We start from the raw sequence: 25,601 nt of genomic DNA, 5'->3' as shown, positions 1-25,601 counted from the left end.
AACTACATCTTCCAGCCTTGTTAGGAGAATATTATGGTCAACCATATCGAAGGCAGAAGTTAGATCTAATAAAACTTGAGCCACAGGATGCCCTGAATCAGCGGTTAAAAACTCTCAATTGCTTTATTGAGAGTTTGAATCCAGATTGAAATTTGTCGCTGACACCATTTGTCTCTAGGAAGGACTGTAGTTGCTGGATAACTATATTTTCTAAAATCTTAGACATGAAGTTAAGTTTAAATTGGCCTGTAATTTGAAAGAGCGTTGCTGTCAGAGTTGCTTTTATTAATATCAGGTTGCACGACTGCATGTTTGAAGGCAGTCGGAACACAGCCTGATGACAAGGAAGAGCTCATTAAAATTGAGATACAGGGTCCAATAGTAGTCAGAGCATCCTTAATGATGCGGGAAGGAAGAATGTCATTTAAAGCTTTGGAAAACTGAAACGGCCTGGACTCTGTCCAGCAACGGAACCACACCCTCAGCGGTGCCGGAGGAAATCCAGAACAGGCAACCCAAACTGGAACTTGGAAGGGTTGATGATCAGGCCGTGTGCTGCCAAACGCTGGAAAACCTGGCGCAGATGGGACTCGTGCTGGCTCGCCGAGCAGCTGGCCAGCAAAATATCGTCCAGGTAAAGATTGGCGAGAAAATTACTGAATGTGGGGGATGGGGTAACGGTCATTCTTCGTGGCATTATTTCAATGGCGGAAATCTCCGCATGGCCGCCACCCACCGTCCGATTTGGGCACCATGTGAAGCGGAGAGGCCCATGCACTGTTCGAGCTAGGGTTGCCAACTCCCTGCGAAATAAATAAGGGACACCTCGTGGCCAGGGCCGGGCGACCCAGTTGACTTCACCCTTCCCAGTGTGGTGAATTTTTTAGCTCTTTTTTTGTGTGTGAAATTATTTTTTTAACCATTTGACTTGAATTTGATTTAAGTAGATGCGTATTCTTTGTGATATCAACACATGGGAAACAAAAATCATTTAGGCATTTATTTTTAGCTCAAAATGACAACATTAACACAATAAAACAGGTCTCTTTCTTAAACAGAAGCCTGTCATGCTTAACTTTTGAGAATAAAAGTAAATCTTTCTTTAAAAGAACTCTGTCCAGCTTAACTTAAAATTATATAAATTAATAGAAAACAATAGAAAGAAAAATATTCTTGTAACAGTGCACATTTAGTGCATTTAGTGCAATTGGCTTCAGTAGAGGCATTATTTCAGCTTCTGCTCCCGTTTGTAAACCCACTTGTTCCCATGATTACGCATCATAACTCATCATCATTATTCATCTATGTATTACTTTTATGTATTACTCATCTATTTGTTGTAATCATCTATCCTTGCAGTTGTTTATTACACAAAATAAATTATATTATCACACTTCTGGCCACATAGCGCTGATATTCACTGCACATGCCCATTTTAACCTTAACCAGAGGGTTTAAAAACAAACAAACCAGTGTTTACCATATCTGCTTCTGCCGTGGCCTGGTGGACAAAAATTGGTTAAGGGTTCCCCGAGCTTTCACGCCCCTCATGTTCTTCATGTGCCCACCATTAGAAGCATGCCTATGGAAAAAGTGCGCCGGGACACAGTGCAGTGCGCTTTATAGGTGTTATCGTGCACTTTTCCAGCCAGGTGTTTTCCTTTTCCCATTCTTCCCTGTACTTTTGCAGCCTTTTTTTCTTTCTCTGAGAGGAACAAACATTGCTGGTCTAATGCTGGCCTCACACTGTGCGATTTTTGGCCCATTTTGAGCTGATTTTTGAGTCGTGCGACCGTTTTGGCGATTGGCCGATTTTGGCCTTCATCTTGCGTTGTGCATCGTGTAGTATACGTGGGGTAACGAGAAGCGATTAACACCTCACGACCAGCTCCCGATCATCAATCGCTCGTGAGGGTGTCACCGCAGCCGCTCACACTGCTCACACGCAAACACGTAAACGTCGGTGAAAAAGACGGAGCAGCACGGCTGTGCAGTGTGTGATCTGGACACAAGCGATGGAGGCACAACTTGTAGAACTTTGGAAAGCTCATCCGAGCCTTTTCGATGTGGCATCACCAAATTATCACGACCACAACAACCGTGAAAATAGTTGGATTTACATTGCTGCTCAATCACAGCTGCCTGATCAGTGTTTTTCATTAGCAATTTAGCAAAGTTGATGGCGGTGTGTGTCTGTGTGAGTGAAAGACAGAGAGGGAGAGCGAGCGACAGATTTTCTGTTATAACCTTCATTTTATGGAGGCACAGTGTGAGCACTCAGGTCGCATCAGAGCATCGGGCGGTATAGTGTGAGACCGTGCATCGTGACCTACGAACTTATAACCCCTGCGAGCCATCGTGCAGTTTTAAAATCGCACAGTGTTTGCCCAGCTTCAGGTGTACTGTCGTCTGAGACTTGCACCGCAGTGTCGGCGTTTGTTTCCCTGTTGGCCATGCTTTTTGTTGTGGTCATCTGTTGTCTTCCGGTATTTTCTCAAGCGACCTTTCCTCAACCAATGAGATGAGCGGTAATCTGAATTGTCATACTCGAATTGTCATAAGTGTGCTGTCAGTTCACTGGTCACAAAGCAGGAGCGGGGCTGGGAATTATGTTTTCAAACAAAGCGTAAATTACATTAAAACTTATAGACTACTTTTGATTCTCACTGTATTACGGGACAAAGTGCGTCCCTTTTCAGCTCAATACGGGACGTGTACTTTTGTTTCTAAATACGGGACGATTCCGTTTTTTAAGGGACGGTTGGCAACCCTAATAACAAGTATCTTATTACGATGATCGTAGCGTGTTTATGTGTGTGTGTGTACAATGTTTCCTTGTTAACTGATGGCCCAGTGTAAAGGAAACGTTGCATGTCACATCATCACACATACAGAAATTATTAACATGTATAGCTTTAATAAGCTTTATCTAACAGTTTTTATGATTTTCCTTTATGTTATATTAATCGATCATACATCTGAAAATGATACATTCTCTGTTTGTTTTGCGTGTCACGTGTTTCCTGTACTTATTGTAATTTATTTGTCACTGATTTTTGTTTCAATCAGCAGTGAAGGATGCGAAAAAGCATTAATCAAATTAAACAACCCAGCTGATTTGTAAAGAAAGAAATTTCCTCTAATGTAGAGTTCCTCTACATTATTTAACAGTTGGGGTAGGGAGATTACAAGCTGTTAGTGATAGCTGTCAGTCCAGTCATTCATTGTATTACTGCCCTCTGCCAAGGTAAAGACTAAAGCTGACACCAGTGACACAAGCTCATAATGAAAAAGGCAAGTGCATGCAGAAAATCAATTTATTTATGACATTGTGTATTTTATAAGAAGCAGTGGTATGAACAATAAAAACACTCATACCAACTGAAATCAATTATTATGGTTATTAAGATCACCCTGTCACCACCTGGTTTGCCTGCATTCGTCTGATATCCAAATAAACATAAACCTATATACTTTTCAAAATAGTTTGTGAATTTAAAAGGGCCTTCTTGTTTAAGAGTGACATAAGATTGTTGGTAATCAACCCGCCCATTAGGTTATATCATAGAAACTCTACTGTAGAATAACAACTGATTTCTTATGTTCTTTTAAAGAAATTGGGAAAGTCAAGATGAGGATTACCACGTTTAGCAGAACACCTTCAAAATACCATCAAAGCAAACAGATTTTTTTTTACTATTCTGATATATTTCCAGAATCTTATTGCTGCCTCAAGCACTGATCAACTTCAAAACACTAAATCAAATAAGCATAGTTTCATAGAGTACTTAAAGATTATGTGAAATCATCTTTTGGATAATTGAACTGAAATAGGATATTGATCCTAAACATACAAGCAAATTCACCAAGATATGGTGGGCTTTTGTTTTCAATGTAGACACTGACTCAAGTGTAGATTAAACTTAGTAAATTAAAGTTTGAATCCTATGTAAATATCTCTGCAGTACTACTCTTAAATGTTAAAAACAGAATGCTGTTTTTTTTTGTCCTGCTGTATTTATCTTATTGTCAAAACTTTACTGAAATCCTTGTAAATGTTTGCTTATGACAGCGATTGTCATGCATATGCAGTGGAATGTGATCTCTTAAAAAGTTGTAATTTAATATTGTAAACCTTTATACTTTTATTTGTTGAATACAGTGGATGGAATGGTTCTTTTAAAAGGTCTCCACGGTGAGGAGAATTTAGCGGGTATAGATAATGCTTCATATGACAAATATGATGAAGGACATTGATTCATCAAACTGAATATTAGACAATTTCAGTTTTGTCATAGTTGATGGTTTAACGCGGTACAGCACAGAGGCGGTAAGGTTTGGGGCAGCGTGCGCCTCCCAACTGGAACTCCAGACTGGGCTGCTCTCCTGCAGGTGGTGAAAGAGAAAACCTCTGAAGGAGGGAGGTGAAAAACAAAAACAACTCCATCCTGGCCAACTGTTCTCCAAGACACACACGCTTGCCTGAGAATAAACAATAAGACATGAGTTTTATTCAAAAAATTTACAAGATATTCACTATATCATAGAGTTTACTACACTTCTGCGCCTTGAGGCGACATTTGTTGTGATTTGGCGCTATATAAATAAAATTGAATTGAATTGAATTGAATTGAATTCTGCAACAAACCAAGGATGCATGCCATTTTGTCTTGGCTAAAACAGTACAAGAGGCTTTAATGTACAACAAACCTGCAGAAAATGGAAGGAAAGCATCTCTCTTGCGAAATTTACCATCCTTGTCCAGAAAGTGTTGAGGGTTGAAAGAGTGTGGAGTTTCCCATACTGACTCATCATGTAGGACTGAGTCCAGGGTAGCCACGATCATGGTGCCCTGCACAAAAAATACTATAAAAATAACCAAAATACTAAAATTGAAAGAAATAAAAAAAATTAAAAATTGTTATTCAAGTATATTGGTTTAATTTGCCATATAACAGAAGGTGAGCTGATGGAAAAAGGCAACGTGACAGTGTCAAAATGTCCAAAAGAGCTTTTTAGTATGCAATTGTGTCAAACTACAAAGTGTATAATGCCTGTTAATTAAGAACCAGGGACAAGTGCAATGGTTGTTTTAGATGTTTTAACCTTTAATCGTATGTGTTAAAAAATGTATCTGTTTTCTCAAAATTTCACATTTTTACAAGTGTATATTCTTGTGTCTATTCACATTAATTTCTCACTTTCAGTTATTGTTTTGAGTTAATATGAGAACAGTAATGAAGTTGACCTTTTTATTTGATTTGAAGTTGCATTTTCATTACATACAGTATTTCAGAGAAACTAGAGAGAAACCATGTCATTGCTGTTTTGATAAAATAGTGGTCGTATGATTTGACATCTACTCTACCTGTCGCAGGGCAAAAGGCAGTCTATGCAGCGCCATAACAGTATCATTATGTGTAGCCAGGAATCACTGTAATACAGAGCCCTGATGTAATACTAATTCAATCCATTAGCACAGGTGTGCCACAGAGATCTATTTTTGGACCTCATGTATTTATTTTACACATAACCACAGACTAAAAATGGTCTCAGCCACTGTGTAGTTACAAAACTCTGCATTTTGACGGGTTAGCATTTTGGCTGCTGCCATGTCACTTTTTAGGAGTCAGAAGTTACCATATATTGTTGAGAAGTCTAAACAGGCATGGTACTGTGAATTATTTAAGCATTACATAAGTCATTTTAAGGACTGCATAATATCTGGATAATTTTGAGGAAGAAGAATATTTTCACCATCTTACATCACAAATACACTTTACTTTCCGGGTCCATGTGGTATAATGGAGTGGATCAATCTTGCCTAGCAAAACTTTACTTAAATTTACTTACATGCCTATCTAAATTTACCACATTCCTAACTTTAAATTGTAAAAGCATTAACACACAGTTCAGTCGATACCAAAAAGTTGATTCTGTTCATCTTGACGTAGTTTTTTCAGTGGGAGAAACGTTCAGATGAACAGAATCAACCTTTTGGGATTTACTTACCTGGATGATCGATCATACATCAAGAGAGTACAGTTGATAGTGAGTGTTACACTACCCACAGATATCAGAACTATTTTTATACCAGGCTTTAAATGTGCTTTTTAAAGCTGCTTCATTGGTTTTTTTAAGTGTAACATCTGGATTGACTTTTCAAGTCAGCCTCAAGTTGCTAAATTGGTAGACAAGGAATACTTTATTCTACAGCGAAACTGCCAGAAAGTATTATGGTTTGTGTACCTTTGGGATTGTGTATTTATCCACTGTAGTTTCCTTGTTTGTCATATGAAGCACATTGAGAGGAATGATGTTGGCCATTCTCTGAATCTCATGAATGACAGCATCAGTATAGGGCATATTTTCTCGGTCACTCATAGAGGGCTGTCTGGACGAACCGACCACAGCATCGATCTCAGCTTGTACTCTCTCTGCACAGTGAAAACAGGATACAATCAGAGTCTGTTTGAAGCTTATTATATTTATCTAAAAGTAAATGAAAAATTAAAATTGATTGTGAGAAACAATTTCAGGTTATTAATGTAAAAATAAAAACGTACTTAAGAAAAAATAATTACTACCAATACTGAATTATTAACTTCAGATCAAACATAATTAGAAACCTAAACAGGAAATATATTTTCAGTCTTAGTATTTGCGAATTTGTTAATATTTGTCAACACAACAAGCTACAAAACATTCAAACATATGTTTATTGAAAGGTGGAAAGTCTATATGAATGTCAATCGGCTATCTTCGCATATTGATTTTATATTGTCAGCTTCATGACCACATATGTGGTCTTCCTGTTTTCTGATAAATAATGCCAGGATCTACTCTGGAAACTAACTGAATCCCAACTAGAAATCAAAACATGCTAAAAAAAATGCCCCCAAAATGATGAGACTATTATAAACTCTGTTTTGTGTATTATGTAGATGACTAACACAACCTGCATGCTTTTTCTCACAGAACAAGACCGACATGAAAAAATACATAGTACTGTTGGGTATTACACACGCACCTTGTATATCAGGGTAGTAGATCATGTAAAGCAACCCCCAACGTAAAGTAGTGGTAGTAGTTTCAGTTCCAGCAAAAAACAGGTCCATGGTGCAAGCATGTAAGTTACTGAGAGAAAAACTTGAATCTTTGCCCTCGTTCTATCAATGGTCCAAGCAGCAGAAATTAAAATATCTTATATTTCAGGTTGCATTACAACACCAAAATGAACAAACATGATGGAGATCAAACACAACACTCACCTTTGCCATTTCTATAAGAAAGGCATCAATATAGTCTCTCGGTGACGCTGGGTCAAGGGTTTCTTTGTGTTCTCTGATCCTGATTTCTATAAAGTCCCTTACCTCCTGTGTCAGAGTGAACATTGTCTTATGAGGTCCAGGTAGCCACTTCATCAGCCAGGGAATTATGTTGTACATCTACAGAACAGGAAGCCAGATGAAACCATCTTTTCATGACTGGACATATCATGCTGTGCATTCAAAGAATTCTGAATTGAAATCTAACACACTTCTAACAGGAATTCCACAGTGGCAAAGCTGATGGTAGAAATATAATTACCAAGAGAAAAATATTTGAGGGCAATGTCAGCAAACATTTATTTTGTTTTTTGTTTTAATGAGAGAGATCAAGTTCATATTCCCCAGTGTTCACTGAAATTTAAGTTGATTTAGATAATGCTTCAAAAAGCACTTGAAGACACTTGGCTCCACATATTACCCGTTATAAGCTGATTGTTATAAAAAAAAAAACTACTTAGGTACAAATATTACTTGTAAGCACACGTATACAAATATGATGTCTATTGGGATCAAGGATCCTTTATTGTTATTCATCATGAAGAAAATGTTATAGAAAGAGATGCAGTTACTCAGGTCTCATCTCAGTACTAGTAACATTTAAAAATAATAGACAGACATTCAGAGATTTCTCCAGATACAGACGGACAAACTGGTGGTAGCTAACCAACCGCACATTGTAGTGGAAGACAAGCAGAAGCATATATATGTCTGTAAAAATTCCCCCCACCCCTACAGGTGGTCTGTCCTTCAAGCTCAGGTCCTCTACCAGAGACCTGGGAGTTTTGAGGGTCCTGCGCAGTATCTTAGCTGTTCCTTCTACTGCGCTCTTCTGGACAGAGATCTCTGATGTTGTTCCTGGGATCTGCTGGAGCCATTCGCCTAGTTTGGGAGCACCTAGTGCTCTGATTACCACTGGGATTACCGTTACCTTCACCCTCCACATCTTCTCTGAGCCCTTGTTACTTCTGCAGCTTCTTGTGTTATTTCTTCCTGATGTTGCTGTCATTCGGTATCACTATGTCTATCACTACGGCCGTCTGCTGCTTCTGCTTGTCTTCCACTACAATGTCCCGTTGGTTAGCTACCACCAGTTTGTCTGTCTGTATCTGGAGAGATCTCTAAATGTCTGACATTTTGTTTATATCTGTGGGCTTTGCATCTGCCAGGACTTGGCTTCCTCCTCTCTGCCCTTTGGTGTGTTTTAAATCAGTCTTTGTTTTTGCTCCTTGTCATTAGAAACCCTGTAGGGAGACTGTGGTTGCTTAAATGTGACTTTTGCATTTTATATAAATTGTGATGTAATATGATTACTGCATAATGTAGGATGGTGGAAGGAGATTCACCTGTATCGATATGCTTCCCTGTAAGCGCAAAATTTCATTGAAATTATGAAGAATAGACTGGTACTGCCGGTCAGTGTACTCAAATCGACTCCCAAACACCAAACAGCAGATGATATTCGACACAGCATTATTTATCAGTAGCTGGACATTAAAGGGCTTTCCTGCAAATAAAGACAGAAAATATGGGGACAAGTACCCAGTGTCATAACAAAGCAAGCACACTCTATTGAATGGTGCCAATCATGTCACCAAGATGTTTTTTATGCCTTGGTGTTCTGAGAAAGCCTCTGAGAGATACTGGCACTCCTGCTGGATGTATAACTCCAGAGTCTTCCTGCCCAGACCAAAGTTTCTGAGTGTATGAAGAGCAAATCTCCTCTGTTGCTTCCATGGATAACCATTTGAACCCACAAGACCTTTGAACACACAAATACACAGTAATAGATTGAATAAGAATCACTACCTTACACCCCTGATTTGGTGTCTCAATTATGTTGTTCATTGTATTAAACACTAACTATATATATTTTTTAATGAAAAAGAGAAAAACAGAACCTTCATTCCCAAATAAATCTTCAAACAGTGGTACGGTGGGTCGATCTATGAAGTCGTCTCCTTGCTGGACCAGGGCTTCTTTCACAAACTTGTAGCTATTAATGACCACGGTTCTTCCACCAAAGAGTCTGATGGTGAAAATGTTTCCATATTTCTTTGCAAACTGAACAAAGACAGCAGGCAGATGTTGTGGTTCAACAGTACTCAGAATTAATACTGCTTCTACATCTTTACTGCAGATACTATAAGATTGCAGCAATGTTGCCTCATTAATATTATATCTCTTAACAAGAACCCAAACTGCAAACACATGAGAAAATATTTAAAAAGAGAATTTAAGTAACCGAAAATGCAGCTCTGACTGAACCCTCTTGATGTGGTCTCCATAAACCAAACTCAAACAACAAACCTTCTCTCTTGTGTGAATAAAGGCAACTGCAGATAAAGTTCACTGAGTTAATGATTGCCAGAGTTGTAAATGGCAACTTCTCTGAACTTGTCCTTGGTACTTTAAAAGGTGAAGGTCCTTTTACTAACTATTACACATTTTCACATTTTCTTCCATTACATAAGTAATGGCCATTGAAAAAAGATGCTCCTTTAATTCTTGGATATTTTATTATTAACTCTTCAGAGGAGGTTATGTTTTTGGTAGCATTTATATCCATGCATGCCAGCATTTTGTTTGTAAACATGACAGCTCAATTATAACATTTATGTTATTTATTGTTTTTGTTGCTATGCAAATGCATTTGCATTTAAATATCTTGTCAAATTTGACCTCGAATGTCATTTTTTCATTTCGCATCTGCCTTTTTGCAGGTTGACCCCACGATGTGTTAAATTTTTATAGAAAGTTTTACTGAGAGAAAGAGAAAATTAGCTAGAAATATATTGTATAATAAGCACAAGTTATACTATTATACTATTATCTATTACCTACTCCTATATAACATTTTTTGTAATTAAATAAAGCTACCCTTATCTGATTTTTACTGCAGTAACATCTAACATCTTAAAGTACTTTTAAGGAAAAAAGAAAGAAAAGAAAGATATTAAAATTAAAACACTATTCCCTTAATAGTAAACACGAGTACCTCTCTGAACTGCAGGTGTATTCTGTCAGGCCTGATGCGATGAATGTCACCGAGAAACGGGAGAGCCCACGGTCCAGGTGGGAAGTTTTTCGGCACTCTGTACTTCCAAATATCAGACAACAGCAGGAAAACACAGAGAAATATTAAAATGCTCCTTCCATCTATCCACTCAAAGCCAAGAACACTGTATAATGTCTCCATTTAAAGTTCTTAATGTTGCATGCTGGATTACTGCAGGGTTTTAACTGTGATGCTACCACGAAACAAAGTGCAATCAGATAAATGGGTGGACTTCCTTAAAACACAAAGGTGAAGCTAAGACTAGCCTTCAAAATAAAAGCTGATAATGGTGGTGTTATTTTCAGTTTTTTTACACATAGGACATTATTACATGCAAAAAGGCTACACATAAAATTATGTATGAAGTACTGATTACTGTCTCAGTAATCTCGGTGATTGACATTGTGAGGGAAAAACAATTATTTCCTGCGTAAAACAAAGAATAACCCACCAGCACAGCCAACCCACCTCCTAAAGAAAAGCGAACAAAGACATGTATATGTAGATATGTAAACAGTGTCCAGTAACTTTATACCATTTCATAATGATGGAGAGGCCAAACTATTGAGTGCTGCATTATTAACTGGCTGAATAAAACAATGATATAGCTTCCAAGCAAGCCTGAATACGAACTACCAAGCTAACAATTATGCATGTTTAATTCTAAAAAAACACGGTTGACTCATGTAAGTAGAACACGAGGAAAGAAAAAAAGAAGTCTGGTTGCAAATTTTGAAGCCAATATGATAACCTTATTACACCAACGATGTGGAGGTCTAGCTTTTTAGATCCAATCTGGTCTTTAAGTCTGACGTCATTAGCCGTTTCCGGGCCCAAACTCCGCTTCAGGTCCCAAAATCAAACAAACACTGTGGCATTACATTACTGCGGAGTTACAAACTGTCTAAATTCTTTCATCTTTAATCAGTGTGGCTGCTCTAACAGGTAACAATTAAGTTTAACATCCAGCCATCCATGAAAACAGGATTAATAAAATTTAGAAGTTAGCAGGGAGTTAGCTCGCTAGTTTCCACCTAAACATAATATACCAGATTCTGACAGGGATTTCTAAAAAGAATTAAGATATACAGCTCTGCTATCACTGCGAACATTGAGGAAGACAGCAAGCTAAACAGTAGTGATGTTTGTAGGGTTGCTGAAGTCAGACTAGCTGGTATATAATGATGTGCTACGTGATCGCTAGTGACACGCTTGTGTTAGCATTATAGACTTTGACAGTTTTGAGGGAGAGTGAGTCCAAAAGTCCGCAAAACTACAGATATCAAAGCAACTGCAGAGCGAAAACAATTAATCCTCCTGACAACTTTGTGGGGTATGGGGTATGCTACTATATCCATTAAGGAAGGGTTTTTCTCAGCCTTCGTCAACGGAGACGGGCAAAATGAGTCCCAGGTCCACTCTCAGCCAGGCCAAGTTTGTTTACTATATTGGTTAAAGATGGGTGATGCATCATCTTCTGACAGCGAAGACGGGCAGATAGCCTCCCAGGTGCATCTTAGCAGGGCTGAGTTTATTTAACCCTTTCTTTGGACTTATCACCATTGGCCATAACACAATCAAAGGTTACTTATTGATCCTAATTACTACATTTGAGACAGTATGTCCTCATACAACAAGTGGCACACACTTCATTAATGTAATTGTAGATAATATTTGACCTAAATATGTGGGTCTTGTGATTTAAACATGTAGGTTAGATGCTTATCACAATGATTCCGTTATATAAAACACTCCAGTGTAGGTATATATATAGTGTACACGAGTATATATGATTACATAGTATATATGTGAATATTTATGTCATAAATTGTGGAATTCTTTTTTCTGGCAGCCACATTTTGGACCAGCTGTAGTTTGTGTTCATGCAAATGTATAACAAATTGCATTGATCAAACAAAGAGGAATTATAAGCATGGTATGGCACGGCACATAGCTAGATTCCTTTGGATCAACCTGAGCTGAACTTAATAAGTCGCCTAAGCCAGAGAGCAAGATTGGACTAAATTGACAGGGATGCTTATTTATGCTGAGGTTTTTACAATATTGGCCCACATTTATAAGCAAGGAGCCCAGCTATATATGAATAAGGTCAGTGTGCCATAGTCTACTTTACTTACATGAAGTAATTGTGCTCTTGTGAGCAATGTCAGAAGGATTTAAGCACCTGGCAACCTAGAAGTGCTCCAGTTTCTGTGACCAGTTCATCCATTTCCTGCAAAGCTGACAGTAGTGCAGGATCCTCCAGACCACGCACCTTTCTGGACAGCTTTTGCAAGAGGATCTTAACAAAGAGGACAACAGAACTCCAGATTCTTAAAGGAGAGTTAAAGTATTGTAAATTGAACTAAAAGATAAACAATACCCCAGAGGTACAGAGGTTTGGATGCCCAGTTGCAGCCCAAACACTCTCCCCACAAGGAAGTCATGATCCAAATCAAGTCCTTCATACCATGTATTCTATACTTTTTTGGTATTGCAACCATCATGGCACACCTCCTACTCATCTATTTTTACATTTCAAATTATTAGATTTAGAAGTATTTCTAAATGGATTTCAATGCTCTCTCTACTCTTGCCACCCTAGATTTTCTCATTTTCTCTTACTTGTCGTTTTCAATCTCTAACTTCAAACACACTTCAGGTAAAACAAAAACCTTTGACTGGGTGTTAATGGTTTAAAGAGAAATGAAAAGTCAAGCTTGAGATTTTTTTAATGGTAATTGTTCAGAATTAACGTTCATTTCAGGTGAAGTAACAATTTAGAAGAAATGATTCTGTAAGCCTTCAAATACAGTGGAAAGTTTTCTAACAGATTACTTTGATTGTCCTTAAAAGGGACAGAATCCACTTTACTTGTAAAAGCAATGAACCAGGCAGGTATCTCTGAAACCGTTAACCAGAACAGAGACTCAATCCTTTCACTTGCCTTAATGTCAGAAAAAAAAGGATAAACTAATTTTTTTTTTGGTGGTTTAACATTTTTAGTAATTTCTGTTAGAGTAGAATAGATTTATATTGTAAAAGTTAATGAAAAAGATCTACTGGACTACAAGAACAAAAACTAAACAGCATTAGATGATAAATGTAATAAAGGAGTGATTTATTTTCAGTTTGCCATAGTTGATGGTTTAACGTGGTACAGCACAGAGGCGGTAAGGTTTGGGACAGCGCATGCCTCCCAACTGGAAATCCAGACTGGGCTGCTCTCCAGCAGGTGGCGAAAGAGAAAACCTTTGGAGGAGGGAAGTAAACAACAGGAATAACTCCATCCTGGCCAGCTGTTCTCCAAGACACACACGCTTACCTGAGAATAAACAGTAAGTCATGAGTTTTATTCAAACAATTTTTTTTTACTACACTTCTGCAACAAACTAAGGATGCATGCCATTTGGCTAAAAGAGTACAACAAACCTGTAGAAAATGGAAGGAAAGCATCTCTCTTACGAAATTTACCATCCTTGTCGAGAAAGTGTTGAGGATTGAAAGAGTGTGGAGTTTTCCACATTGACTCATCGTGTAGGACTGAGTCCAGGGTAGCCAGTATCATGGTACCCTGAACAAAAAAACCCAAAAACCCCACAAAATAATCTTAAGACCTGAGATACTGAAATTGGAAAACCAACAAGCAAACAAACAAACAAATCTAAATTGTTACTGAAAATTGGTTTAATTTGCCATATGACAGAATCCAAATCCAATTTATATAGCATTTAAAAAAAAACCCCAGAAACGTCTTGATGCATGCTCATCCAGGTAAGTAAATCTCCAAAATTTGATTCCTTTCATCTGGACGTAGCATTTTCAGTGGGAGAAACATTTCATCACTCATCCAAGTGACTTCTTCAGTCTCAGCTGACTGCAGGTTTCCCCAGTCTTATAAACAGTACATTTGCATAATGACTGAAACCAGCCCACTGAAGGAACAATATGCTGGGAGGCCAGTTGGGGAATGGCTGCAATCACAGCATTGTACGATGACGAAAGATGTACCCTTAGGCCCCCTCCTCGATTAAGAGGTGGTCTTTCCCTTTTCACGTAAATGGCCTCCTTGACTCCGCGTTCAAACCAGCGTTTTCGTTTAGGCAGTAGTTGTCCTTCTCTCCTGGATCGGCTGGAGCTTTCTTTTGGTGCCTTCCCATCTTTGACAAAAGTCCAGCTGGGATAACCACATTTACTCAGGGACTTCTTGATGTGATGTTCTTCTGCCTCCCTGGCCGCTGTGTCTGTGGGGATTGTGTTATGTCTCTGTGTTGTAGCGTCCTGATGACACCCAGTTTATGCTCCAGTGGATGATGAGAATCAAACCTTAAATACCAATTCATATGTGCAGGTTTACAGTACAAATCAGCTTTTAGATGTCCCCCATTACTGATGAAAATCTCACAGTCTAAGAAGGCTAACCTGCCGTTTTTCATATCCTCCCTGGTGAATTTGATGTGTCGGTCCACCGAGTTAATGTGATCCGTGAATTGTGGTACGTCCTGAGATTTGATTTTCACCCAGGTGTCATCCACATATCTGAACTAATGACTTGGTGGTGTTCCAGGGTAGGATAACAAAGCCCTCTTTTCCACTTCTTCCATGTATAAATTGGCCACGATGGGTGAAACTGGGGAACCCGTGCACACCCATGTTTCTGCCTGTAGAACTGACCCTTGTATGTGAAGTAGGCCGAATGAAGACACAGTTCCAAAAGCAAACACACTTGGTCGATGCTGAGAGTGGTTCTGTTGCTGAGGTTTGGGTCATCCTGTAATCTCTTACAACCTACCTCCAACGCTTCCGTACTGGGATGCAAGTGAAGAGAGATGTAACATCGTACGAGACCACGGTTTCATCCGCCTCCATAATGACATCTCGATCTTCTCAACAAAATCCAAATGTAAATGTACTGTTTATAAGATTGGGGAAACCTGCAGTCAGCAGAGACTGAATAACTCACTTGGACGAGTGACGAAATGTTTCTCCCACTGAAAACTCTACGTCCAGATGAACAGAATCAAGTTTTGGGGTAAAAATCAGAACGTTTGCCTAAAATACTGTACAACAGCGGTCCCCAACCTTTTTTGCGCCACGGACCGGTTTATGCTCGACAATATTTTCACGGACCGGCCTTTAAGGTGTCGCGGATAAATACAACAAAATAAAACTAGTACCGGTACCAAAAAAAAGAAGATTTATTCCTAACACATGTGAAAAGACCCAGGAAAACCGAGTTAACGATAAAAACGATAACAAAATAGCCTGGAAAATCGATAAAAACCCTGAAAACCATACATTTCACACCTGAGCCTCAACTCTCGTGGCCCGGTACCAAACAACTCACGGACCGGTACCGGTCCGAGGCCCTGGGGTTGGGGACCGCTGCTGTACAAGAACAAAACAAAGGATAAAAACATTCACATTTAAACACATAAAACATAAAAGCAAAAAAAGCATATCAACTCACACCAGTCTAGACGCTATTGAATAAATGTGTTTTGAAAAGAGTTAAACAGGAAGTGAAGATGCCTGTCTAACATTTAAAGGCAACATATTCCAAAGTTTGGGAGCCACAATTGAAAAAGCTTGTTCTCTTCTAAGTTTCAGCCTAGTTTTTGGGACAACCAAAATCATCTGGTTGTTGAAGTACATTAGAAAGGTATGGAGGAGCAAGACCGTTTAGGCATTTCTAAGTCAAGATTAGGACTTTGAAATTCATTCTGTGATAAACAGGAAGCCAATGAAGAGGGGACAGGATAGGGAAGATATGTTCGTGCCTGTGTGTACCAGTTAAGAGACGGGCAGCAGCATTTTGAATAAGCTGAAGATGTGAGAGGGATGATTGGCTGACTCCAGCGTAAAGTGCAATGCAATAGTCAAGCCGAGTTGAGATAAAGGCATGCATTATTTTCTCCAAGTCACACTTTGACAAAACTGGCTTAAGCTTTGCTATTTGCCTTAACTGGAAAAAGCTTTTTTGCAAGACAGAGCTGATTTGTTTATTACATTTAAATCAGAGTCCATAATGACTCCCAGATTTGTGACATTCTATTTGATGTATACCCAAGCCAACCATAATTAAGTGGGGTGCATGAGGTATTATTAGGCCTGAATATAATTACCTCTGTTTTGCTTTCATTGAAGCTCAAAAGGTTGAGAGCCATCCAAGCCTTGAAATGTTCAAGGCAGTTTAAAAGGAGTTGGATGGAGCCTGGACTATTAGGTGCTAAAAGGCAAGTGAGGTGAGCTGATGGAAAAAGGTCATGTGACATTGTCAAAAGATCTAAAAGAGCTATTTAAAACGGAAGCGATTTTATTTGGCCCAAATCGATTTTCCAACCCTCCAGATGTTGATTTCACTGTTTTGACCTCTTATTTGAAGAGTTCAAGCACAAATCTTGGAGTAAAGATCGATTCTGCACTTACCTTTGATGACCACGTGAATGGGGTGATAAAATCAGCATTCTACCACCTCAGACGTCTATCGAAGGTCAAGCCCTTTTCTCTCCAAACGTAACTTAGAAATTGTAATTAATGCTTTTATTACTTCACGCCTGGATTACTGTAATTCCATTTTAATAGGGGTTGGGCTGGGCACTTTGTCACACTTACAATTAGTGCATAATGCTGCGGCTCGATTTTTAACTGGTAGAGGGAAATTCGACCACATCATTCCGGTTTTGGCCTCCCTACATTGGCTTCCAATCGAATTTAGGATCCTACTTAAAGTTCATTTATTGGTTTTTCGGAATCATCAGAATCAGAATACTTCATTGATCCCTAGTGGAAATTATGGAAATCTTTTTTAAATCTTTAAATGGTTTGGCACTCATTTATTTGTCCGATTTGTTGAAGCCTTATGTTCCCACTCATTCCCTTCAGTCCCTAAGTCACGTCTGAAACTCAGAGGAGACCGGGCGTTCTCTATTGTGGCCCCGTTGCTTTGGAACAATCTTCTTCTTCATATTAGACAAGCTACATCAGTTGGTAGGATCAATTTTGCCTACCAAAACATGATTTTTTTTATTGAAATTTGCCATTTAAATTTCTTTCCCCATTTTTTCAGTGTTTCCTGTAAAAATCTGACTTGTTACCTCTTTGTTCTAGTGTGCCTATTTTTAAGTATTTGTCAATAAATACAATTGCATTTTAATTTCAAGTAAAAGTAATTAAAATTCAATTTTATTAAAGAGGAATTATGCCCTCAGTCATAGGCTATATTGCTTTTGAAGACCTTTGAAGCCAGCCTCAAGTGGTTGAATTGGTAGAAAAGGAATACTTTAGTCTAAGTATTATGGATTGTGTACCTTTGGGATTGTGTATTTATCCACTGTAGTTTCATTGCTTGTCATACGAAGCACATTGAGAGGAATGATGTTGCCCATTCTCTGGATCTCATGGATGACAGCATCAGTATAGGGCATGTTTTCTCGGTCACTCACAGAGGGCTGTCTGGACGAACCAACCACAGCATCGATCTCAGCTTGAACTCTCTCTGCACAGTGAAAACAGGACACAATCAGAGTCTGTTTGAAGGTTATTACAGTAACCTAAGACTAGATGAAAAACTTAAAGTGAGTGTAAAAAAGACATTCCAAGTCATTAATACCAATACTAGATTACTGGACTACTTAATAAACTACGAAATATAAACAGAAACATGAACAGGAAATATATTTTCAGTTTTAGCATTTGTGAATTAGTTAACCTTTGTCAACACAACAAGCAAGAGGAGACAATCGAGCATATATCTATTAAAAAGTGAAAATATAAATGTTAATCTGCCATCTTTACAAAATGCAGATTTTATATTGTCACACATATGCTGGACTTCTTGTTTCCTGATATATACTGCTGTTTTATATTAAAAGAAAGAATACAATTGCACATTTTAGAGTAACAGAAACTAAAGTTAAAGAATTAGATCTTCTCTGGAAACTAACAGTATTATTACTCTCAAAACAAAAATTTGACATGACAAAATACAAGGTGCCGTTGAGTATTACATACACACCTTGTATATCAGGGTAGTAGATCATGTAAAGCAACCCCCAGCGTAAAGTAGTGGCAGTAGTTTCAGTTCCAGCAAAAAACAGGTCCATGGTGCAAGCGTGTAAGTTACTGACAGAAAAACTTGAATCTTTCTCCTCGTTCTATCAACGGTCCAAACAACAGAAATTAAAATCTGTTATCAAACTTCATTACAAGACCAAAACAAACAAACATAATAGAGATCGAGCACAACGCTCACCTTTGCCATTTCTATAAGAAAAGCATCAATATAGTCTCTCGGTGACGCTGGGTTAAAGGTTTCTCTGTGTTCTCTGATCCTGATATCTACGAAGTCCCTTATCTGTTGTGTCAGAGTGAACATTGTCTTATGAGGTCCAGGTAGCCACTTCATCAGCCAGGGAATTATGTTGTACATCTACACAATAGGAAGATAGATTAATCCATATTTAGTGACTGGATAAATATTCATATGGCTGTGTGCTCCACATATGAAGCTGTGCATTCGGAAAATTATGAATACAAATCTAGCGGAGGATTTCACTACAGCAGAAGTGGTGGTAGAAATATAATTCCCAATATCTGAGGGCAAATTCAGCAAACTTTTTTTTGTTTGTTTTCGTTTTAATGAGACAGGTTAAGGGCAGGAAGGCTGATTTTCCAAATGTCTGAGATTTTGTTTATCTCTGTGGGCTTTATATTTCCCAGGCCTTAGTTACCTCATCTCTGCCCTTTAGTGTGTTTTAAATCAGTCTTTGTTTTGGCTCCTCACAACTGATTTGCCATTAGAAACCCTATTAGGAGACCAGAAACATAACTCTGGGATGCACACTCCACCAAAACTGACAACGACTTAATAAAGATGTCATTTTATAGTCACGATATTAAATTACAGTTATTTAATTTGCACATTTTAGTTATTTAAGACGCTTAAATTTGGCTTGTGCATTTTCCATAAATCGTGATGTAATATGATTATTGCATGATGTAGCACGGCAGGAAGAGGTTCACCTGTATTGAAATGCTTCCCTGTAAGCGCACAACTTCTTTGAAGTTATGAAGAATGGACTGGTACTGCCGATCAGTGTACTCAAATCGATTCCCAAACACCAAACAGCAGATGATATTCGACACAGCATTATTTATCAGTAGCTGGACATTAAATGGCTTTCCTGTAAATGAAGACAGAAAATATAGTGTCATGGTTGATGTGTCTGAGGAGCGGACCCAAAAGCAGATACACAACGGACAGGACTAAAATTCAACAAAAAGCGAGTCATTTAGTTTGGCTGATAACTACGACAAAAACAAAAGCACAAGCAAACAAAGGTGAAAAACTACACAATAACTTAAACTGGGGAAAAAACTAGCGCAGGACAAGGAAAAGCTCTAACTATAAACCTACAAATGAACATGAGAAACCCAAGACTAGAGAAACATGACATCCATGGACCATGACGTGAGAATAACAGGCAACCTGAAACTAAACAAAGGGAGACAGAAGACTTAAATACACAGAAGGATAATGAGGAAAGTGGAAACACATGGGGAACACAGCTGACACAAATTAACATGACGGCACAGGGGAAGCAAAACTAAACACACTGAATATGGAAACACAAGACTTTCCAAAAAAACCCAAAAAAACCAGGAAACATGGGAAAACATAACCTGGGACACACAAGCTTGAGATGAGTGACAGAGAGAGAGCGAGGGAGGAAAGATGAGAGAGAGGGGGATTTGAACACAGGGGATACAGCAAGAGGGAACGAGACATGTTGGGCTGAAGAAACATACATGGACAAACATAACAGAGAGGGGAGACATGGAACAGAACATGAGGAGGCATGTAAACAGGAAGGGGAGATGAGACACCTTGCCCAGACAACATGGGAATAAATATGACAAAACATACAGCCAAAGCATAGAACTACTAAATAAGAGAAAACTAAAACTTTCCAAAACACATTGAATTCACAAAAGAACTTAGACCTCAAAATGCTGAGTCACAGACAAAGCCCCCTGACACATGGGGGACAAGTACCCATGTCATAACAGTAGGTAAACTCTACTGAATGGTGGCAATAAGCCTCATAACTTCTATCGCAGAGAAAGGTGGTGATCTTTGGACTCTTCGGAAAAAAGCATAGATGTTTTTTTCATGCCTTGGTGTTCTGTGAAAGCCTCTGAGAGATACTGGCACTCCTGCTGGATGTATAACTCCAGGGTCTTCTTGCCAAGACCAAAGTTTCTGAGTGTATGAAGAGCAAATCTCCTCTGCTGCTTCCATGGATAACCATTTGCTATCGCGAGACCTTTGAACACACAAATACACAATATTAGACTGAATGTAACAAACACTAGCTACATGCTTACAGCCCTGATTTGGTGTCTCAATTATGCTGTTCACTGTATTAAACACTAACTAAATATTGGGTTTTTTTTCAGTGAAAAAAGAGAAAAACAGAACCTTCATTGCCAAATAATTCTTCAAACACTGGTACGGTGGGTCGATCTATGAAGTCGTCTCCTTGCTGGACCAGGGCTTCTTTCACAAACTTGTAGCTATTAATGACCACGGTTCTTCCACCAAAGATTCTGATGGTGAAAATGTCTCCATATTTCTTTGCAAACTGAACATAGACAGCAGGCAGATGTTGTGGTTCAACAGTACTCAGAGAATTAATACTGCTTCTACATCCTTACTGCAGATACTATAAGATTGCAGCAATGTTGCCTCATTAATATTATATCTCTTAACAAGAACCCAAACTGCAAACACATGAGAAAATATTTAAAAAGAGAATATGAGTAACTGAAAATGCAGCTCTGACTGAACCCTCTTGATGTGGTCTCCATAAACCAAACTCAAGCAACAAACCTTCTCTCTTGTGTGAATAAAGGCAACTGCAGATAAAGTTCACTGAGTTAATGATTGCCAGAGTTGTAAATGGCAACTTCTCTGAAAAAGGTGAAGGTCCTTTTACTAACTATTACACATTTTCTTCCACTGAGGATAAGTAATGGCCATTGAAAAAAGATGCTCCTTTAATTCTTGGATGCTTTATTATTAACTCTTCGGAGGAGGTTATGTTTTGGTAGCATTTATATCCATGCATGCCAGCATTTTGTTTGTAAACCTGAAAGCTCAATTGTAAAATTTGTTGTTATGCAAATGCATTTGAATTTAAATATCTTGTCATATTTTGACCTCGAATGTAATTTATACATTTCATATCTGCCTTTCTTTCAGGGGGACCCCACGATGCGTCATATCTTTAAAGAAAGTTTTATCGAGAGAAAGAGAAAATTAGCTAGAAATATACTCTAGTATCATATTGTATAATAAGCTCAAGTTATTTATATTCAGTTCTTTCAGTTCTTGTTAGGAGAGACGGCATCCATCCCACTTTGGATGGAGCAGCTCTCATCCAACAGCTAGACCTCAGTGCAGCGTTCGATACTGTCGACCATAATATCCTATTAGAGCGAATAGAAAATGCTGTAGGTATTACAGGTACTGCACTGCAGTGGTTTGTATCATATCTATCTAATAGACTCCAATTTCTGCATGTAAATGGAGAGTCCTCTTCACACACTGAGGTTAATTATGGTGTTCCACAGGGTTCAGTGCTAGGAGCAATTCTTTTTACATTACACATGCTTCCCCTAGGCAGTATCATTAGAAGACATAGTATACATATTCACTGCTATGCTGATGACACCCAGCTCTATCTGTCCATGAAGCCAGATAACACACACCATTTAGTTAAACTGCAGGAATGTCTTAAAGACATAAAGAGCTGGATGGCCGCTAACTTTTTGCTTCTTAATTCAGATCAAACTGAGGTTATTGTACTCGGCCCTGAAAATCTTAGAAATATGGTATTTAACCAGATTCTTACTCTGGATGGCATTACTTTGGCCTCCAGTAATGCTGTGAGGAACCTTGGAGACATTTTTGACCAGGACATGTCCTTCAACGCACATATTAAACAAATATGTAAGACTGCTTTCTTCCATTTGTGCAACATCTCTAAAATTAGAAATATCCTGTCTCAGAGTGATGCTGAAAAACTAGTTCATGCATTTATTACTTCCAGGCTGGACTACTGCAATTCATTATTATCAGGATGTCCTAAAAACTCGCTGAAATGTCTTCAGTTAATTCAAAATGCTGCAGCAAGAGTCCTGACAGGGACTAGAAAGAGAGAGCATATTTCTCCTGTTTTGGCTTCCCTTCATTGGCTTCCTGTTAAATCCAGAATTGAATTCAAAATCTTGCTCCTCACATACAAGGTCTTAAATAATCAGGCCCCATCTTATCTTAATGACCTTGTAGTACCATATCACCCTATTAGAGCACTTCGCTCTCGCTCTGCAGACCTACTTGTTGTTCCTAGAGTATTTAAAAGTAGAATGGGAGGCAGAGCCTTCAGTTTTCAGGCCCCTCTTCTGTGAAACCAGCTTCCAGTTTGGATTCGGGAGACAGACACTATCTCTACTTTTAAGATTAGGCTTAAAACTTTCCTTTTTGCTAAAGCATATAGTTAGGGCTGGACCAGGTGACACTGAATCCTCCCTTAGTTATGCTGCAATAGACGTAGGCTGCCGGGGGATTCCCATGATGCATTGAGTTTTTCCTTTCCAGTCACCTTTCTCACTCACTGTGTGTTAATAGACTTCTCTGCATCGAATCATATCTGTTATTAACTTCTGTCTCTCTTCCACAGCATGTCTTTTATCCTCTCTTCCTTCTCTCACCCCAACCGGTTGCAGTAGATGGCTGCCCCTCCCTGACCCTGATTCTGCTGGAGGTTTCTTGCTGTTAAAAGGGAGTTTTTCCTTCCCTCTGTCGCCAAAGTGCTTGCTCATAGGGGGTCATATGATTGTTGGGTTTTTTTCTGTATCTATTATTGTACGATCTACTGTACAATATAAGGCGCCTTAAGGTGACTGTTGTTGTGATTTGGCGCTATATAAATAAAATTGAATTGAATTGATTTTACAAATCAATACCTATTATCCATTAATATAACCATAAATATAACATTTTTGTAATTAAAATAAAGCTACCCTTATCTGATTTTTACTCCACTAACATCTTAACGTACTTTTAAGGAACAAAGAAAGAAAATAAATATATTAAAAATAAAACACTATTCCCTAAATAGTAAACATGTGTACCTCTCTGAACTGCAGGTGTATTCTGTCAGGCCTGATGCGATGAATGTCACCGAGAAACGGGAGAGCCCACGGTCCAGGTGGGAAGTTTTTCGGCACTCTGTTCTTCCAAATATCAGACAACAGCAGGAAAACACAGAGAAATATTAAAATGCTCCTTCCATCTATCCACTCAAAGCCAAGAACACTGTATAATGTCTCCATTTAAAGTTCTTAATGTCGGATGCTGGATTACTGCAGTGTTTTAACTGTGATGCTACCAAGAAACAAAGTGCGATCAGATAAATGGGTGGACTTCCTTAAACACAAAGGTGAAGGAAAGACTCGTGTTCGCGCAGCTGGACTTGACAGCTGGTAATGGTGGGGTTATTTTTAATGTTTTCACATGTGGGACGTTATTGCATGCAAAAAGGCTACACGAAGATTATGAATGAGTTTCCTTTTTAAATTCCTTTAAGAGACCTTGGATTGGCCATGGAATTGTTTGAACTAGTGTTGGATGTGGACCCAGTAAAAGACCTTTCCCAGTGAGACACAACCGGTAAATGCTGGGATGTTCCTACAATATTTATGTTAAGACTGTTGCACCCATGTAATGTTTAAATGGCAGCTTGGTGATTTTTAGCCTTGGTTGTTGTTTTTTTAAGGCCCAGGCTTGTTTTTATTGTAAATAAATGAAATGTTCTTGATCACCACACTGGGTTCTGTACTCCTTGGCTATCATTCTATTTTTTAGCTGCTCTCCAACCAATGAAAAGGATTTTTTTTATTTATTTACAGTGATATAAATGCTGGCACCACAAGGAGATGATGAGTGAGGAATAAAGAAGATTCAAAAATTGTAAATTAAAAGCAAGTATAAAGTTATTCAAATACAGTAAGAATGATCAAATTAAAATTGATCACTAGGAGAAGGTGATGAAAGGAAAGAAAACATATCTAAACTTCTCAGGGAGGTTTTTCACAGGAATTGGTGCCCTGATGGAAAAGGTTTGGTTAGTCTTGATTCTCACCTGAACTGTGGGACAACCAGCAGAGCCTTGGCTCATGGCCTTAGTTTATGACCAGTGGTGTACGATGACAGGAGATGTGATAAATATACTGTGGCTGAAGCTCATAGAGAGCTTTAAAGGTCAACAAAAAACTCTTAAAACTAGTTCTATAATCAATAGGTAAAGCCAGTGAAGAGAAGCTTAAATATGACTGTGGTGCCGCATTTTGGACCAGCTGTAGTTTGTGTTTGGTTCAAGCAAATGTATAACAAATTGCATTGATCTAACAAAGAGGAATTATAAGCAGGGCATGGCACGGCACATAGCTAGATTCCTTTGGATCAAACTGAGCTGAACCTAATAAGTCGCCTAAGCCAGAGAGCAAGATTGGACTGAATTGACAGTGATGCTTATTTATGCTGAGGTTTTTACAACATTGGCCCACATTTATAAGCAAGGAGCCCAGAATGTGAGGTCATCGAACCATAGTCTACTTCACTTACATCTATAAATTAAGTAATTGTGCTCTTGTGATGTCACCAATGTCAGAAGGATTTAAGCATCTGGCAGTGGAGTGCTCCAGCTCCTGTGACCAGTTCATCCATTTCCTGCAAAGCTGACAGTAGTGCAGGATCCTCCAGACCAAGCTCCTTTCTGGACAGCTTTTGCAAGAGGATCTTAACAAAGAGGACAACAGAACTCCAGATTCTTAAAGGAGAGTTAAAGTATTGTAAATTGAACTAAAAGAGAAACAATAACCCGGAGGTACAGAGGTTTGGATGCCCAGTTGCAGTCCAAACACTCTCCCCACAACAAGGAAGTCATGATCCAAATAAAGTACTTCATACCATGTATTCTATACTTTTATGGTATTTCAACCATCATGGCACACCTGCTGCTCATCTATTTTTACATTTCAAATGATTCGTTTTAGAAGTATTTCTAAAAGGATCTCCATGCTGTCTTTACTCTTGCCACCCTAGATTTTCTCATTTTCTCTTACTTGTCATTTTCCATCTCTAACGT

At 38.6% G+C, this 25,601-nt stretch overlaps 2 protein-coding genes across 6 annotated transcripts; both read right to left on the bottom strand.

Annotated features, from left to right (window-relative positions):
* Positions 1 to 2,188: 2,188 nt before the first annotated feature.
* Positions 2,189 to 10,643, bottom strand: LOC146490867 (cytochrome P450 2J4-like). Of its 3 annotated transcripts, none has more exons than XM_085152354.1 (9): positions 10,327 to 10,643; positions 9,230 to 9,392; positions 8,941 to 9,090; positions 8,675 to 8,835; positions 7,272 to 7,448; positions 7,031 to 7,169; positions 6,250 to 6,437; positions 4,711 to 4,852; positions 2,189 to 4,482 (listed from the first exon to the last, which is right to left on the bottom strand). In XM_085152354.1, exons 1-9 carry the CDS (start codon positions 10,525 to 10,527, stop codon positions 4,307 to 4,309), a joined length of 1,497 nt encoding a protein of 498 aa, XP_085008480.1. In that variant the 5' UTR covers positions 10,528 to 10,643; the 3' UTR covers positions 2,189 to 4,306. The 3 variants fall into 3 exon arrangements, with proteins under 3 accessions (XP_085008480.1, XP_085008482.1, XP_085008481.1); XM_085152356.1 differs by having other exon boundaries at positions 8,960 to 9,090; positions 9,256 to 9,392; XM_085152355.1 differs by lacking the exon at positions 2,189 to 4,482 and having other exon boundaries at positions 4,715 to 4,866.
* Positions 10,644 to 11,432: 789 nt separating this feature from the next.
* Positions 11,433 to 25,550, bottom strand: LOC146490866 (cytochrome P450 2J4-like). 3 transcript variants are annotated; one of them, XM_085152363.1, is made up of 9 exons: positions 23,587 to 25,550; positions 20,870 to 21,032; positions 20,565 to 20,714; positions 19,411 to 19,571; positions 18,641 to 18,817; positions 18,404 to 18,542; positions 17,697 to 17,884; positions 13,819 to 13,960; positions 11,433 to 12,688 (listed from the first exon to the last, which is right to left on the bottom strand). In XM_085152363.1, exons 1-9 carry the CDS (start codon positions 23,785 to 23,787, stop codon positions 12,609 to 12,611), a joined length of 1,401 nt encoding a protein of 466 aa, XP_085008489.1. In that variant the 5' UTR covers positions 23,788 to 25,550; the 3' UTR covers positions 11,433 to 12,608. The 3 variants fall into 3 exon arrangements, with proteins under 3 accessions (XP_085008489.1, XP_085008487.1, XP_085008490.1); XM_085152361.1 differs by lacking the exon at positions 11,433 to 12,688 and adding an exon at positions 13,479 to 13,711; XM_085152364.1 differs by lacking the exon at positions 11,433 to 12,688 and adding an exon at positions 13,479 to 13,711 and having other exon boundaries at positions 20,584 to 20,714; positions 20,896 to 21,032.
* Between the last annotated feature and the right edge of the window lie 51 nt (positions 25,551 to 25,601).

Source organism: Neolamprologus multifasciatus, chromosome 23, assembly GCF_963576455.1.
Source record: "Neolamprologus multifasciatus chromosome 23, fNeoMul1.2, whole genome shotgun sequence".
NCBI lineage: Eukaryota > Metazoa > Chordata > Actinopteri > Cichliformes > Cichlidae > Neolamprologus > Neolamprologus multifasciatus.
The sequence above is the reverse complement of the archived record's forward strand: the minus strand, read 5'-3'. Positions and strand labels throughout refer to the sequence as shown.

Excerpts from the sequence above, each read along its gene's own strand:
- LOC146490866 (XM_085152361.1), bottom strand. The coding sequence starts at position 23,787 with ATGGAGACATTATACAGTGTTCTTGGCTTTGAGTGGATAGATGGAAGG. Across the intron at positions 18,818-19,410 it reads AGGGAAGCATTTCAATACAG|ATGTACAACATAATTCCCTG; the intron begins GTGAACCTCTTC and ends CCTATTGTGTAG. Across the intron at positions 13,712-13,818 it reads TTTCCTTCCATTTTCTACAG|GTAAGCGTGTGTGTCTTGGA; the intron begins GTTTGTTGTACT and ends GTTTATTCTCAG.
- LOC146490867 (XM_085152354.1), bottom strand. The coding sequence starts at position 10,527 with ATGGAGACATTATACAGTGTTCTTGGCTTTGAGTGGATAGATGGAAGG. Across the intron at positions 7,170-7,271 it reads TTCTTATAGAAATGGCAAAG|AACGAGGGCAAAGATTCAAG; the intron begins GTGAGTGTTGTG and ends GACCATTGATAG. Across the intron at positions 4,853-6,249 it reads ATAAATACACAATCCCAAAG|GGCACCATGATCGTGGCTAC; the intron begins GTACACAAACCA and ends TTTTTTGTGCAG.